The sequence below is a fragment of the Hypomesus transpacificus genome, chromosome 17 (genome assembly GCF_021917145.1).
Source record: "Hypomesus transpacificus isolate Combined female chromosome 17, fHypTra1, whole genome shotgun sequence".
NCBI lineage: Eukaryota > Metazoa > Chordata > Actinopteri > Osmeriformes > Osmeridae > Hypomesus > Hypomesus transpacificus.
Genome location: NC_061076.1, coordinates 2473153 through 2486486, shown reverse-complemented (window position 1 = coordinate 2486486; position 13334 = coordinate 2473153). Strand labels below are relative to the sequence as shown.

At 41.5% G+C, this 13334-nt stretch overlaps 2 protein-coding genes and 2 non-coding genes across 4 annotated transcripts; 3 read left to right on the top strand and 1 right to left on the bottom strand.

The window, feature by feature from the left end:
* The first annotated feature begins 256 nt into the window (after nucleotides 1–256).
* Nucleotides 257–3305, top strand: arl5c (ADP-ribosylation factor-like 5C). Its single transcript, XM_047039097.1, has 6 exons — nucleotides 257–632; nucleotides 1110–1170; nucleotides 1306–1453; nucleotides 1722–1805; nucleotides 2136–2287; nucleotides 2478–3305. Exons 1-6 carry the CDS (start codon nucleotides 587–589, stop codon nucleotides 2524–2526), a joined length of 540 nt encoding a protein of 179 aa, XP_046895053.1. The 5' UTR covers nucleotides 257–586; the 3' UTR covers nucleotides 2527–3305.
* A 108-nt stretch (nucleotides 3306–3413) lies between these two features.
* Nucleotides 3414–3485, bottom strand: trnac-gca. The gene has a single exon. It is a non-coding gene; the product is annotated as a tRNA-Cys (tRNA).
* Nucleotides 3486–4746: 1261 nt separating this feature from the next.
* Nucleotides 4747–12492, top strand: LOC124480046 (plexin domain-containing protein 1-like). The gene is made up of 14 exons (XM_047039084.1): nucleotides 4747–5086; nucleotides 9428–9564; nucleotides 9814–9954; nucleotides 10283–10352; nucleotides 10432–10554; nucleotides 10638–10756; nucleotides 10902–11001; nucleotides 11133–11228; nucleotides 11364–11445; nucleotides 11520–11580; nucleotides 11655–11781; nucleotides 11875–11910; nucleotides 12024–12181; nucleotides 12372–12492. The coding sequence occupies exons 1-14, from the start codon at nucleotides 5011–5013 to the stop codon at nucleotides 12483–12485; spliced, it is 1440 nt and encodes a 479-aa protein (XP_046895040.1). The 5' UTR covers nucleotides 4747–5010; the 3' UTR covers nucleotides 12486–12492.
* On the top strand, nucleotides 10143–10214 carry trnac-gca. The gene has a single exon. It is a non-coding gene; the product is annotated as a tRNA-Cys (tRNA).
* Nucleotides 12493–13334: the final 842 nt, after the last annotated feature.

Sequence of the window (13334 nt, the reverse complement as noted above, 5' to 3'; positions counted from 1 at the left end):
TTCCTCACAAAATTCCGCTCTCCATTCTTGGTGTTGCGAGTGCTGAAGTCTGTGCGTGGTTTAGGAGGGTATTTCGTTGTTTCATCCGTCAAAGGTTTCGTAGGCCACGCTCATTTTTTAACAAGCACGTTTTGGAAAGCGTGGTACTTTTGGAGGATGCGTCTTCTCCAATTGGCCAATGGAACATTGTATAAAAGTGAAACCGCCCCATCGGACAACGCTGAAATATAAAACGAGTAAGCGAGGCTACAATAGAAACTACCATAGCCTCTGACGTAAGATCGTCGGCATTCCTTTGCGCCGCCCTGTGTTCCACGACTCACGGGGGAGGTTAAGATGTAAGATGAAACCTGAGACCAACGGTCGTACCTAGTTATTTTCAACTCAGACATCGAAAACATCCGACAGAATAAGTTACTTTGACCTAATAGTGCTCTCTGCCTTTCAAAATACTAGGTAGCTCGGTACAATAGTCCGAAGCTGGGTTGTATTGCTAACATAGTGAGCTAGCAAGTTAGCCTCGTCTAGCTTTGGAACCCAGCTTTGTGTTTGCCCTTCTTCATCGCTCTATGTAAATTATACTAGAATGGGACACCTTTTAGCAAAGTTGATGACTGTTTTCGGAGATAAAGGTAAGGAGAGTTTCCACAATGCCTTAATTATTATTTACTTTGATAGTGAATTATCAACGTTCTTATTAGTACTGTACCATACAAAAAGAAAATGCTAAAGCTGATCGCCGGTTTGTTATTGTTTAGGGTTGACTGCTTTTAACTGTACAAATGTACAGAAAGCCTCTGCAGTAGCCTAATATCCATGAAAGTTATATGTCAGAGAAATACATCCAGTTGATAATGTCTTTAATTTGTCAAAAAGCTAACTCTGAAGTATTTATGTTGTCTCAGATAAGCATTATCAAAAAACGTGTCCCTGGCCGTCATGCCGGCCGATTATCTTTACCTTTTTTAGAGGTGAACTTTATGTAATAGCCTATAGATAAAGGAATCGTCCTGGGACTCACTGTTCACCAAAGATATGATTTAGCTGTACAGTACATAGTTCATTTATTGTGATCACTGTCCATTTATGTACATGTTTATGTCTCACAGAACACAAAGTTATCATTGTGGGTTTGGACAATGCTGGGAAGACCACTATCCTTTACCAGTTGTAAGTCGATTATTCATGACCTGAGATACGTGTTTCAGTATGTTGGAATGAGTAATTGCACTAATGGCAGTAAGTCCAGTTCCATTTCGGACAGACTGGTTTATTCTTACTTCTGTCTTCCTGTCACACGCACAGCTTGACTAAGGAGGCGGTTCACACATCCCCCACCATTGGCAGCAATGTAGAGGAGATTTCTGTACGTAAAACCCGCTTCTTAGTGTGGGACATCGGGGGCCAGGAAAGCCTAAGAGAAAGTTGGAACTCCTACTACTGCAACACAGAGGTACACATCAAAAGCAGCTTTCATTTTCTCTTTGACTTTCAGCTAAAGGCTATCTGATGTAATAAAAGCAGTGCTATTACATTATCTTAACTAATTATTAACTTGCAATCATGTCATCCATTCTCTGTATTGATTGACTAAAGTGTTTGAGTACCTTTTTATATAATTTGTGACATGGTAGATCAACTTTCTTAAACAGAGAGCCACTGATGAAGTTTTGTTTTGAATGGTGTGTTGATTATAGTCTTGGTTTTCTGTCTTCCCTCAGATTGTCATCTTGGTTATTGACAGTACAGACCGTGAACGCCTCACTCTAAACAAAGAAGAACTGCACCGCATGCTCGCTCATGAGGTAACACCTCGTCCATGATTTAGGGGAAGGGAATACCACTTGATTTTCAAGCTAATGCAGGACAAAAAGCATTGTATTATTTAAGTAGTTTCAATTAAGTAATTTCTCGTGTATGATGTGAGATTGACAAGAACCCTTATTTTGTACCCTGCTACTTCCATCTTGATCTGTTTCTTAAGATGACTCAAAACAGGCACGTACGTGTTTCTCTGATGTTGCTTGTATCTTGTTGGCTCAGTGACGCATGAAGGTTGTTACAACACAGCCCGGGAGTTATAACCTCATCGCTTCCTTCTGTTTTTGTTGTTGTTGTTTTTGGGGGAAATGTAGGATCTGCAGAATGCAGCCATTCTAGTTCTGGCCAACAAGCAAGACATGCAGGATTCAATGACGGTGGCAGAGATCTCCCAGTGCCTCACCCTCAGCTCCATAACGGCTCATTCCTGGCACGTCCAGGCCTGCTGTGCCCTCACTGGAGAGGGGTGAGTGCTTATAACCTTGAACAACCAGGAACAGTAGTAGGAAGGGGCAAGGCAACAGCTAATGGAGATCTAAATATACACCAAGAATGGTCTGTTTGAGACGCCTGAGCCTGCTGTAATTATATGATAAATATCCTTTAGGCAGTCAGGTCATTATCTCTGACTGACGCTTTTCTCTTTCAACCTGCAGTCTACCTGCCAGTCTGGACTGGATGAGGTCACGTGTACTAGCCAGCTAGTGCTCCTTCCATAGTGTCTTCTACGATACCTGTGTGGATCCATGACAGCTATGCCTGCTCCAACCTACACTCTGAGACATTAGGAGCCACAGTGCCCAGAGCAGGACCAGGACCTCCACTGTCTTTAGTGCAGCTGACACTCTGAGCCCCAGGATAGGGCCCTATGTCACTCTAACGCCTTACCCAGCTACAGGAGTGTGATCGGGGTCCAAGTCCAAGTGAAGGAGGCCTGGATGGACCTTTCAGGACCTTTTGTTATGGCGTAGGTGTGTTTGTGTGTGTGAGAGAGAGAGAAAATGAAAGTGTAAGAGGGGCTGTTTTAGATTTATATTCAAGTTTACATGTGAAGCCTGATACCTGGAAATATGTGAATGGCTCGTGTGGATATCAACACATGTTTTTGCCTCACCTTTGTGAAATAGAAGGTCTCAACGTATGTATATAATCTGATTATATTAGATTCATGTTTCCTGGTAACATTGTGTCTCCACATATGAACCATTTGACAGCCATGTCAGAGGAAATGCTGATCTGACCGGTGCTCAGCCTTCTAAGCTATTAATGCACACATTACTTGAAGTATTTATAGTCAAAGAGAAAGGGTAATTTCTGATTCCCAAAAGAAGCATTATGGTATTAAAATAAGAAAAGACAATGTATCTTTTCAAGTGTTATATAATTGAAAAAGCTGTCTCGATCTGTATTTTTTTTACAATTATGTATTTTATTGTGTACAAAATTTTAGATTAAATAAATACTTCCATGGGCAAGTCAACGTATGGAGATGTGTAATGTATTTCTTTAGTGAAGACTCCGGATTTGTGATAGTGGGAGGCTATATAAACATCTTCGTCATGAAAAATAATAATTTAATCCAGGCATAAAAGAGGGGGCATCCGGATTTGAACCGGGGACCTCTTGATCTGCAGTCAAATGCTCTACCACTGAGCTATACCCCCGCGATAACTAATTGTCAAAATACATATTTATAAACAATAAATCTACAATGTCATTTTAATACTATTTCTGTAGTGGTCGAAAAGTTATGTTTAGACACATATTGAGCAGTGTGGTTGTTATTTGTGAATGTAAAAAATAAATGCATATATGTTTAACGTCGCAGGACAACGGTTTTACCGCTAGATGGACACAAAACACAAATCCACTCGGACATGCACTCCACATGCAGTGTTAGAATGGTGGGGAAAAGATTCGTCAATTGTCTAGCGTGTAGCGTGTGGTAGATATCTCTAGCTATTTTAATTATCGGTATTAGCATGTGATATCCTATTACTCTAGCTATTTCTTAAAACACTTCACCACATTTCATGAGCCCAACAACTCAAACCAAATGCGGTATCTTTACCGTACATTTAGGCCAGGATATAACGTTTAGCCTATTTCTGACATATAGGCTAGGCTACAAACATTTTAGACTACCCAGTCTGATTCACCAGTCCCCTAGGCCTAGAAAATTGTTTAGGACCCCTAACAATTTGGGAAACTATTTGAACCTCAATCTAGCATAGGCCTATAGGCTGTCAAACTATTTAGGCTAAAGGAGAGGAGAACATGGGTGGAATTAATTAAGTGACATTACTTGTTAGTCACAACAAGCTCTGTGCTCATCATTTGTCCAGTCTTCTAGGTCATTTTATATGTGGATATATGAACTGAACACCGGATATTCAATGCATGTCAAACTCCCAAGTGTCGGCTCCAGCTTTACGCCCAGCCCAGTCAGTGGAACTGACATTTCTTAACCCATTTCCTTGCCTGGCCTTTTGATGTGGAGTTGTTTGTAATGAAACATCTAGAGATTAAAGTAGTGCTAGAGATGGTGGTCAACCACAGAACGTGTAAAACTCACTTTATCAGTCTACCAGACCAATTTTCAAAACAATACCCAGCAAACACCTTTTTAGTGTGACTCACATACACCCGCAGGCAATATGTTTGTTTTGGTTGTAAACCAACATGTTGTAAACATGTAAAGTGCTGACCAAGGTTCTTGTCTATCTTTTCATGTTCATGATGTTGTGTTGTTTTCCTTGCTTCTTTGTCTGAACAGGAGGAGGCGCTATAATTCTGTCAAGGCTGTCGTCTTCAACGGCTGTTACGCAGTGCAAGAGATGGTGTGACTCAAGACTAAAGGATTCTATCAGAATCCCATTCAAAAAAAAGTTAAGAAAAAGGGAATGAGTCAGAATAAGAGAGACAAAGAAATAAATTAATATAAAACGCGAGAGAGCGATAGATCACTTTCACCTCCACAGCCTCAAAATAAAACCTCTTCAGTTGATCCTGAAGTCTTTGTAATTGCCATGGCAACGACAGAACAGCATAAAGGAAGGCAGGAAGGGTGTAGAGTGGGAGTGTGTTAGGAGAGAGATAGTTTAAAGGAGAGGCCAGAAGAAAAAGGGACCCATTTCTGACAGAAGCGACCCTGAAGAAGGAAGAGACGTGCTGTTTTTGCTGCTGGTCATGTTTACCTGTGTGGTGCTACTCATCCAACTCTCTCTGCTAGACTTGGGGAGAGTTAAGGCTCAGCAACAAACAGGTAAGTTGTGTTTATCCATCACCGCTCCTATCTTCTGTTCATAGTCTCTTACTTCATCTCACTGTCTTTACGTTGTCTTTTATAGTCTCATTCTTCTGCTTACCTTCCTTTTGATACAGACTTGCACACCTGCCTTCACCTACTTCCTTGTTGGGTCTTTTCGTTCATGTCCAGCTAACTTTCTGTCTTTGTTTACCTTACCCACCTATTTAAACATCCCCCTTGTTACTATCACACCCATGCATGAATTATTTATGTGATTGAATACAGTGAAGGATAGTAACAGCAGGTAGCATGCAATCATTGATATGTAGAATCCTATACAAGATATGTTAGTTATGAAAGAATATTTCATTTATATAATGAATATTCATTTATATTATGACCTACAGTAAAACCTACAGAACAGCCACAGAATCAGTATGAGCCACTAAATAAAGTAATAAAGAATGAGCTGGTGCATGGGTTAGTTGTAGACAGGCAAGTGGGCACACAAAAGTGAGACTTTGTTTTCAATAAAATGGCACCACAAAAACACCCTATTCCACAAACACGCAAATGACTCTAGACACCAGCCCTCTAAAGCATTGCTTATGCTTAAATTTAGATGTTACGTTTTTTCTCCTCACCACTCTTCATCTACTGTTTTGAAGCATTCCAGAAAGGTAGCTTGTGTGAAAGAGAGAACGAATACTAACAGCTTTATGGATTTATGTGAGCATGTCTTGAAAGATTTAGGGTTAAATATGCCTATTTGTATATTTATTTTAAGAATTGGTGTCCATATGTGAAAGCATTTTGAGATAGGTGCTAGTGGCCTAATATACTGAAGTGCATGTAGAATATTGCAATGAAGAAGTGTGGTTTATATACAATGTCTGTTTAGATAGTAGACCTCACTCACGTCACACAATCAATCATATTTCTCTTATCGACCTTATCACAGCTCCTCAATATTTTATCTTGACATTCCATGATTAAAGAAGGAAATTTCACTTGGAACTTGAGTATTTGATCACAGATAATATAAAGTTTATCATTTAAGGGATCTTTGTTTTGATCTGATGCCCTCAAGGTCAACCATCCCAGATGCGATCCACAACTCTTGAAAAAAATTATTCTCAGCAAAAAGGAGATTGTTTCACTAATGTTGCTTAGCACAAAAGCCATATGGTATGAAATAGGATCAAGAGGACTTGTCCCTAGAGAGCCATCTGCAGCATCTAAACCAGATTATAAAAACACAAAACTGAGGAATTAAAATGAATTGTGATACTGACTGATGACCTCAGAGCTTGGCTCCTTGTCCTCTGTCCTGTTTAGAACTTAACAAATGTCTTGGATATGTTGCAGATGCTGTAGGCCAAGTCTGTAAAGAGAGCCACAGAAGTGTTGAATGTGGATGTACAAAATCAACTTTGAAATGACCTAGCAATGTCATTAACAATACCAGTGACCATTGCTGTAATCCTTTATGTGACCTTGTGTGACAACCACAAGCCCTTTGTTGAAAGTGTAAAGGCCAACTATGAAATAAAGATAAAGAGAGGTTCAGCAATTCCTTTCCAGGGTTAGAGAAACAATTTTCTGGATTCTTTGGAAGGATGCATGTTGATGCATTAGCACTTGGTTTTGGCTTGGATCCTGGATGTATTTCCTCTGCTCATTAAACACTGGCTTTTTTTTATCGCAGCGTGAAGAACATAAATCATCCTGTTGACCTCATCCACTCTGAGATTGAGTTTCACCATAACAGATTACATGTGAGATAACACAGCACTCTTCTTTTCATTAGAGGGAAATATCAGTGTCCATATTCTCTATTTTATTCATTATGCCAGTTGTCATATAAATGTTGTCATGTACTGAATAATTTCACATACTCTATGGCAGGGATCGAAATGAACAGCATCCCGTTGTCGATAAAAAAGCTGAATGCAGAGCAGAGTACCGTATAGTTTAGTCCTCACCAACTACTATCTATTTTCGAAAAACAATCACAAATATATATTTTTTTTGAAGTTAAGAAACTTTTAGCCACACCAAGAATTGTGTTTGCTTTGCCTTTAGCTGTTAAGTGTCAGTGTGAAGACCCGTTTCTGTTTGCTATGTAGTGTCTGGCCCTACTTTCTCCCTCCTACTGATATTGATACAGGGACCTTGAAGCATGAGTAGTAGCACTGTGCTGGATGGTGAGAGAGAGACATCAGGAAAATGGATGCTACTAAGTCCACCCCCAGAGCCTCCTCAGGAAAGGGTGTGCCCTCTCACTCCAGTTTTATGCTGACCACTTGCAGAAAAAGGCATGGTTAAGGAGCCATTTAAGGCACCAGGGTAACTTTAATGTCCCAAGCAGAAGTCTGAATTTGTGCTGTACACACTGGGATGAAAATGACTCTCCTGAGTGACTGGTTTGGTGCCTCTGACCTAGGGGGTCCACACTGGAGCACTGACCTGAGCCGGAGTGCTACAACCCTAAATCCCTTCAACAATCTTCCCTTTAAACTAGATATCAAAGTAAATCTTCCTCAGCTTTCCATGACATGGCGACCCATGGACTTTGTCCATACTTTTTGGAGTATTTACATATCTAGGAGTCATACAGTTCATGGTGTTGTATGATAAACAGAAAAGGGAACATATATCAAAATATGAAATACCATACTCAAGTGCCATGCATCGAGCACAGCAATCACAGAAACTGTCCTGATGGACTCAACAGCCAGGGTGTAAAGTCTCTGAGTTTCAGTCATCATGATACATGTCTGGGCAGGTCACTGGCACACAAATCTGACACCCCTGGTCAGTCAATAAATAACACATTGTGTCGGTGGTCCATTTAATGTTATGAGCAGTCCTTTGTGTTTCTTTCCACACTCCCTCATCTTTTATTTTAAGGCTTAGGTGAGCGGACAACGTTTCGGTTAACATTCAGTCCCATCATGCATATCCACCCACACACACGCCAAGCCACCATTGGCATCAGATCATTGTGCATGCACATTCCACTCAAGGGGTTATTTGGGGGTTTGGTTTATGCTTCTGTTTATAGGCAAACCGCCACAGGCATCGTCTTCTATTTGTAACAAGGACAAACCACTTGAACTTTAGTGGAGTTACGACATTGAAAACCGGGTTAGGACGGTCTGCCACAGCAACACACCTGATTCCACTCGTCTGGCAGGTTAACAAGACCACGAGCATTAAATTAAATGGGAAAGAGGTTCAGTTGGAGAACATGTCCTCAAGCAAAGATCCTTGTGTCCCTAACTAGCATTACACAATAAATTCCGACTTTTTTTTTTTTTATCGAATTTCATTGTAGCCTATTCCAAGCTAGTTCCATCGAGTTGCTATCTCCCTTAAACCTTTCTCAAACAACAGTAAAATGTCTGAGCACGGGCTTTCTTACAGTGTCACAAAACAGACCTGCAAGATACACCCAGCTCATTTTTATCTGCTCGACATAAGTATTCCTCCGAAGTAAACACCAGAGCAGCAGAGGCTAACTCTTCGCGGCAGCCATGCTGACCACGGCATGTTCGTGGCATTTCTTTCGAGAAGATCGAGCTTGACGGAGTGTTTCTCTATGCTTTTTTTGTTCGCCATATACCTTTAGCCTTTCGAAAACTCCCTGTCGTTCACTGAAAGCTAGAGAGAGAAAACAGTAAACGTTGTTAGTACAGAGAGCCGCCCAAAATTAGGGTTAGAAGAGACACCCCGCGAAAATTCAAGAGGACGCATGGTTTATATACCATGAATGACGTCAGCAAACACACCCACGCAATTTGTTGCGCAAACGTAGAAGGCCATGCATGGGCTTTGAGTTACTGCTAATGGTCTGAAGAAAAAAAAAATCAGTTCAGACCTGTTCCCCCGTAATATAAATATATTTAAATATATGTGCGTGTAAAATTGTCTATGGAAATTATAAGCTATGATCATATTTGTTATGATAATCTACGATGACTTGTCCTCAGAGATCAGACCCACCTAGAAACAGAAAACCCAACGACATCCACATGTGGAGTGGTTTGGTTAATGTTGTAGGAGTATGTCGTGGCTACATACACAATTAAACAGAAAACAGTTAACCATTTTGTCGGCTATGTTTATGGGGTAAGTATAATAGAGAGTAAAGAAGCAGAGCAGGGTATAAATTATTTTTACAGAAGCGTAAGACACTGTTATACCACAATGGTTGTCAGAAACAAAATGGTGTCTGTGGTCATGGACATCGAAAGTCTCCTAAGTCTCCCAAATATAAGATCCCACATCCCGGATGCAGATTATTATTATACCTGTAGTCATCTTTATTACTTTGTTTGGTCTATATTACAGGTCTACAGTATGAGGAACTGTCAGAAGTACGTATCAGAGGTCAGAGGTCATCTTCAGGTCATGCCAGACTGGGCAGAGACACACTGGAGGAGGGACTGACTATTGAAACCCTGCCAGACAACATGACACATTTAGTGGTAAGTGTGGACTAAAGAGGATTGTGTTGTATTATACACACATCTGTTTCTGTGATGAAAAAGCAGTTACATTGTATTACACTGCTCTCTGCTGGCCGTTTTCAGAACTTAAAGAGTTCTATATTCCAACCTTCCAGCTGGGATGAGAAATCGAAGATTTCTTAATGTTATGTCATGTTTTTTAGTTTTTACCCTGATTTTTACAATTATTTATCACCCACATCTGCCCCTTTTTGTTCACAACCGGAGGACTCTGGAAGATACTACTCCTGGCATAGTTTTAGCCAAGAAGACAATCGCACAGGTGAACTCTGGGTAGACATGACCGACCTCCAGCAAGGACATGTTAGAATGCACGGCATTTTGTCAAATACCCACAGACAGGCAGCGGTGAGTTTTATACAAACACAAGCGCGTGCACACACACACATGTACACACCAACCAACCACAATAAGTTTGCATATAAATGAAACCCTAGAGAATGGCAAATGACTAATCCTGAGATTGAGAAAGGTGTAAACAAAGCCTGCTGCCTTTGACACAATGAGTCAGGAATTGCTTCACTGAAATTACAAGTGGGGGTATAGCTCAGTGGTAGAGCATTCGACTGCAGATCGAGAGGTCCCCGGTTCAAATCCGGATGCCCCCTGATTTTATAAATATAAAGAATAAACAGATATTTGACACGCCTGACTGTGTGACATGTCCCATCTCCAGAAGGTTGCATTGTCATTTGACTTTCCATTCTACGGACATTACCTGAGACAAGTCACCATAGCAACTGGAGGTAAATTTCATAATTTTTCTTTGACAGTGGCTAGAACCAAATTTGATCTTCCTTTTAATTGGCTTCTGTGCATCTCCAGGGTTTATATTCATGGGAGACGTCACACATCGAATGCTTACAGCAACCCAGTACATTGCTCCACTTATGGCGAACTTTGACCCCAGCTACTCTAAGGAGTCCACTGTGCAGTACCTTGACAATGGTGAGCTACGGAGATGTGCCGTAAGGTCCTCGGTTTGCCTCAAGGCTAGCCTAACCCCCCTTGATGACCTGTATTGACTGCAGGTGAGGTGTTTGTCGTTCAGTGGGAGAGAGTCCGACTGCAAGGGAGGGAGGCAGAAGGAGCATTCACGTTCCAGGCTGCCCTACATCGCACAGGGACCATCACATTCAGCTACCAGGATGTGAGACTCACTTCCCCGATCCACACTTCCAATAACTTTCCATATTTTTTCTTAGTTTCTCATTTTATTTCATGAAGAGACGCGCTTGTACTTTCGTTTTCGTCCATTGCTATGTCTGTACATCTGAATTCCCTTGCTCTGCCAGATACCTATGTCAGTGGAGGTTCTAAGTTCTCCAGAGCACCCGGTGAAGGCTGGCTTGTCAGATGCCTTCATGGTTCTCGAACCTTCTCCACTACCCGCAGGTCAGCAGCAAGAAGGCTCCGTTACCCTATCACCATCTATAGATGTCCAAGTTGAAGTTACCTTAACTAGCATTTCTCAGAAGGTATTTTGAAAGTTCATTAAACACAATTGTCTTCCATCTTCCATGCAGTTGCGCAACGGCGTACCGTTTATGAGTATCATCGGGTGGAGGTAGATACAACCAAGATCACCAACCACTCTGCCTTTGAGTTCACACCACTTCCGAGTAAGCTGTTCCTCTCTAACCCTGAATGAGTGTGCCTGTCATCTTACACGAAGCACTTCATCAACAAAAAGTGACACTAACCATCAACGCCATGCTTCCTCTCAGACTTAAGTCTCCCTCTCTTCCCTTGTCCAGCTTGCCTAAATCATGACAGTTGTGAGCTGTGCCTCTCATCCAACCTAACCTCCGGCTGTACCTGGTGTAACGTCCTCCAGAGGTGAGCAGAACAAGATTGTGGGAAACTACACGCAAGTCTGTTTGTTTGATCGCGTTCGTTGCTGCCTGTTACAGGTGCTCAGACGGAATGGACAGACACAGACAGGAGTGGCTGGATTATGCCTGCTCACAGGAGGTAAGTGTTGAACTATGTCATTTATTACACCCCATACAAAGTAAGGCTCCTTCCTAGCTGTTTCACATGAACAGTCTACAGATGTCTCCTGTGAGGATTATTCACGGGGAGGACCCGATAGCTCCATTGATTTCCCAGGACCTACCAACCCTGAAGCCACAACTCACTCGTGTCCTCTACCAGACGGCCCTGTGAATGCTGGTGAGTCAGTGTATACATGACTCATATAAGAAATTACAACAATATTATCATATGACATTGTTCTGAAACCAAAACATGTTTCTATACCTGCAGATGACACCAAACAAGTTGTCAAGTACAACGGTAAAGGTGGGTCTATCTCGATTTGGCTTTAATCACCGGGTGTATGAAACCATGGTTACACAAACCTGGTTGTTCCACCCCCCCCCCCCCCCCCCCCCCCCCCCCGCTGCCCTCTGTAGATCTGAAGACAGGCCACCCGAGGCAGCATGAGGGATCAGCTCACACAGGCGTTATAGCTGGTGCGGTGGCTGCAGCAGTGCTCTTACTGGCCCTGGTGCTCCTGGCTCTGTACGTCAACTCTCATTCCCCTGCAGCCTCCCCCGTCTACCTCATCCAGGTCTGTATTGCCGTGACTACAGCAGGCAGGCTGTTATTCTGTAACTCATACCAACACACACAGTCCACTTCCTCCTGTGCTCTTATCCAATTCATGCATTCCAGCCAGATGCAAACTATTGTTTTTTTAAGAGGCCTGTTCTGCTTCACTTTGACCCTGTAAGATTTTGTCATTTGCTTCATTTCCACAGCGACGCAACTGGCCGTCTATGACATTCAGAAAAAAGGTATTTCAGTCTAGTTACACTCAAGTTGAATTTGAGAGTCATGAGAAAGATGCCATTGCTGACGCTGCACAATGCTGAAAGGAAAGAAGAACTGGAATTTGACGTGCAAAATATAGTTCAGTTGGGATTGATGTCCAATCTCAGTCTTCTGACTGAATTCATTTCAAATCGTTTTTTTCTGTTGTTGGGTGGCAATTCCTTTATTAAAATGTCCTTTTGAATATGTCATCTGCACCTACTTGAATAAACTGTGAAATATATTATACCCTGTAAGGGTAAGCCACCTTGTATACCAACCACATTGTATACCAACCACCTTATTCCTTGCTTGTCTTCCTCATGTAAATGTTTATAATTGTTTGTTTTTTCTTGAATAAATGGTGCATTTCTCAAATCTATATAGTATAATGATATGCTATACGTATGTACAAAACGGTATACTGTAATAATGTATAGGCCTATTTTTGATAAGATGAAAACAGAGCTTCACAGGAGCTTACATTTTATATTCCGTCACAAATCCAATTCCTGTCTTTTGGCAGCAGATGTCACCCAAAGCAAAACGATTAGGAGTTTCACATGGGCAGTAACCGATGGCGATTCTGAATTTGATGGATGGAATTTGACAAGATACTATTCCTTGGATTGTTGTAGTAGTTTACCTTGATTTGGGGAACACTTGTTACGATGTCGGTATGTGTGCGAAAGGACTGCTGTTGGAATGTTAATAAGTAACGTGATTATAGCCTATATGTTTCCTGCACCTCAGATGCATTTTTAAATGTAATGTCGCTTTGCTTAAATTCAAGAAATCAAATACATGAAAATGTGTCTTTTATTAAGACGCTGGTCATATATTTTAACATTGTACCACCCAATCACTGTTGTTGCGCTTCCTTCCTGGAACCACCCCCTTCGTTTTCTCCT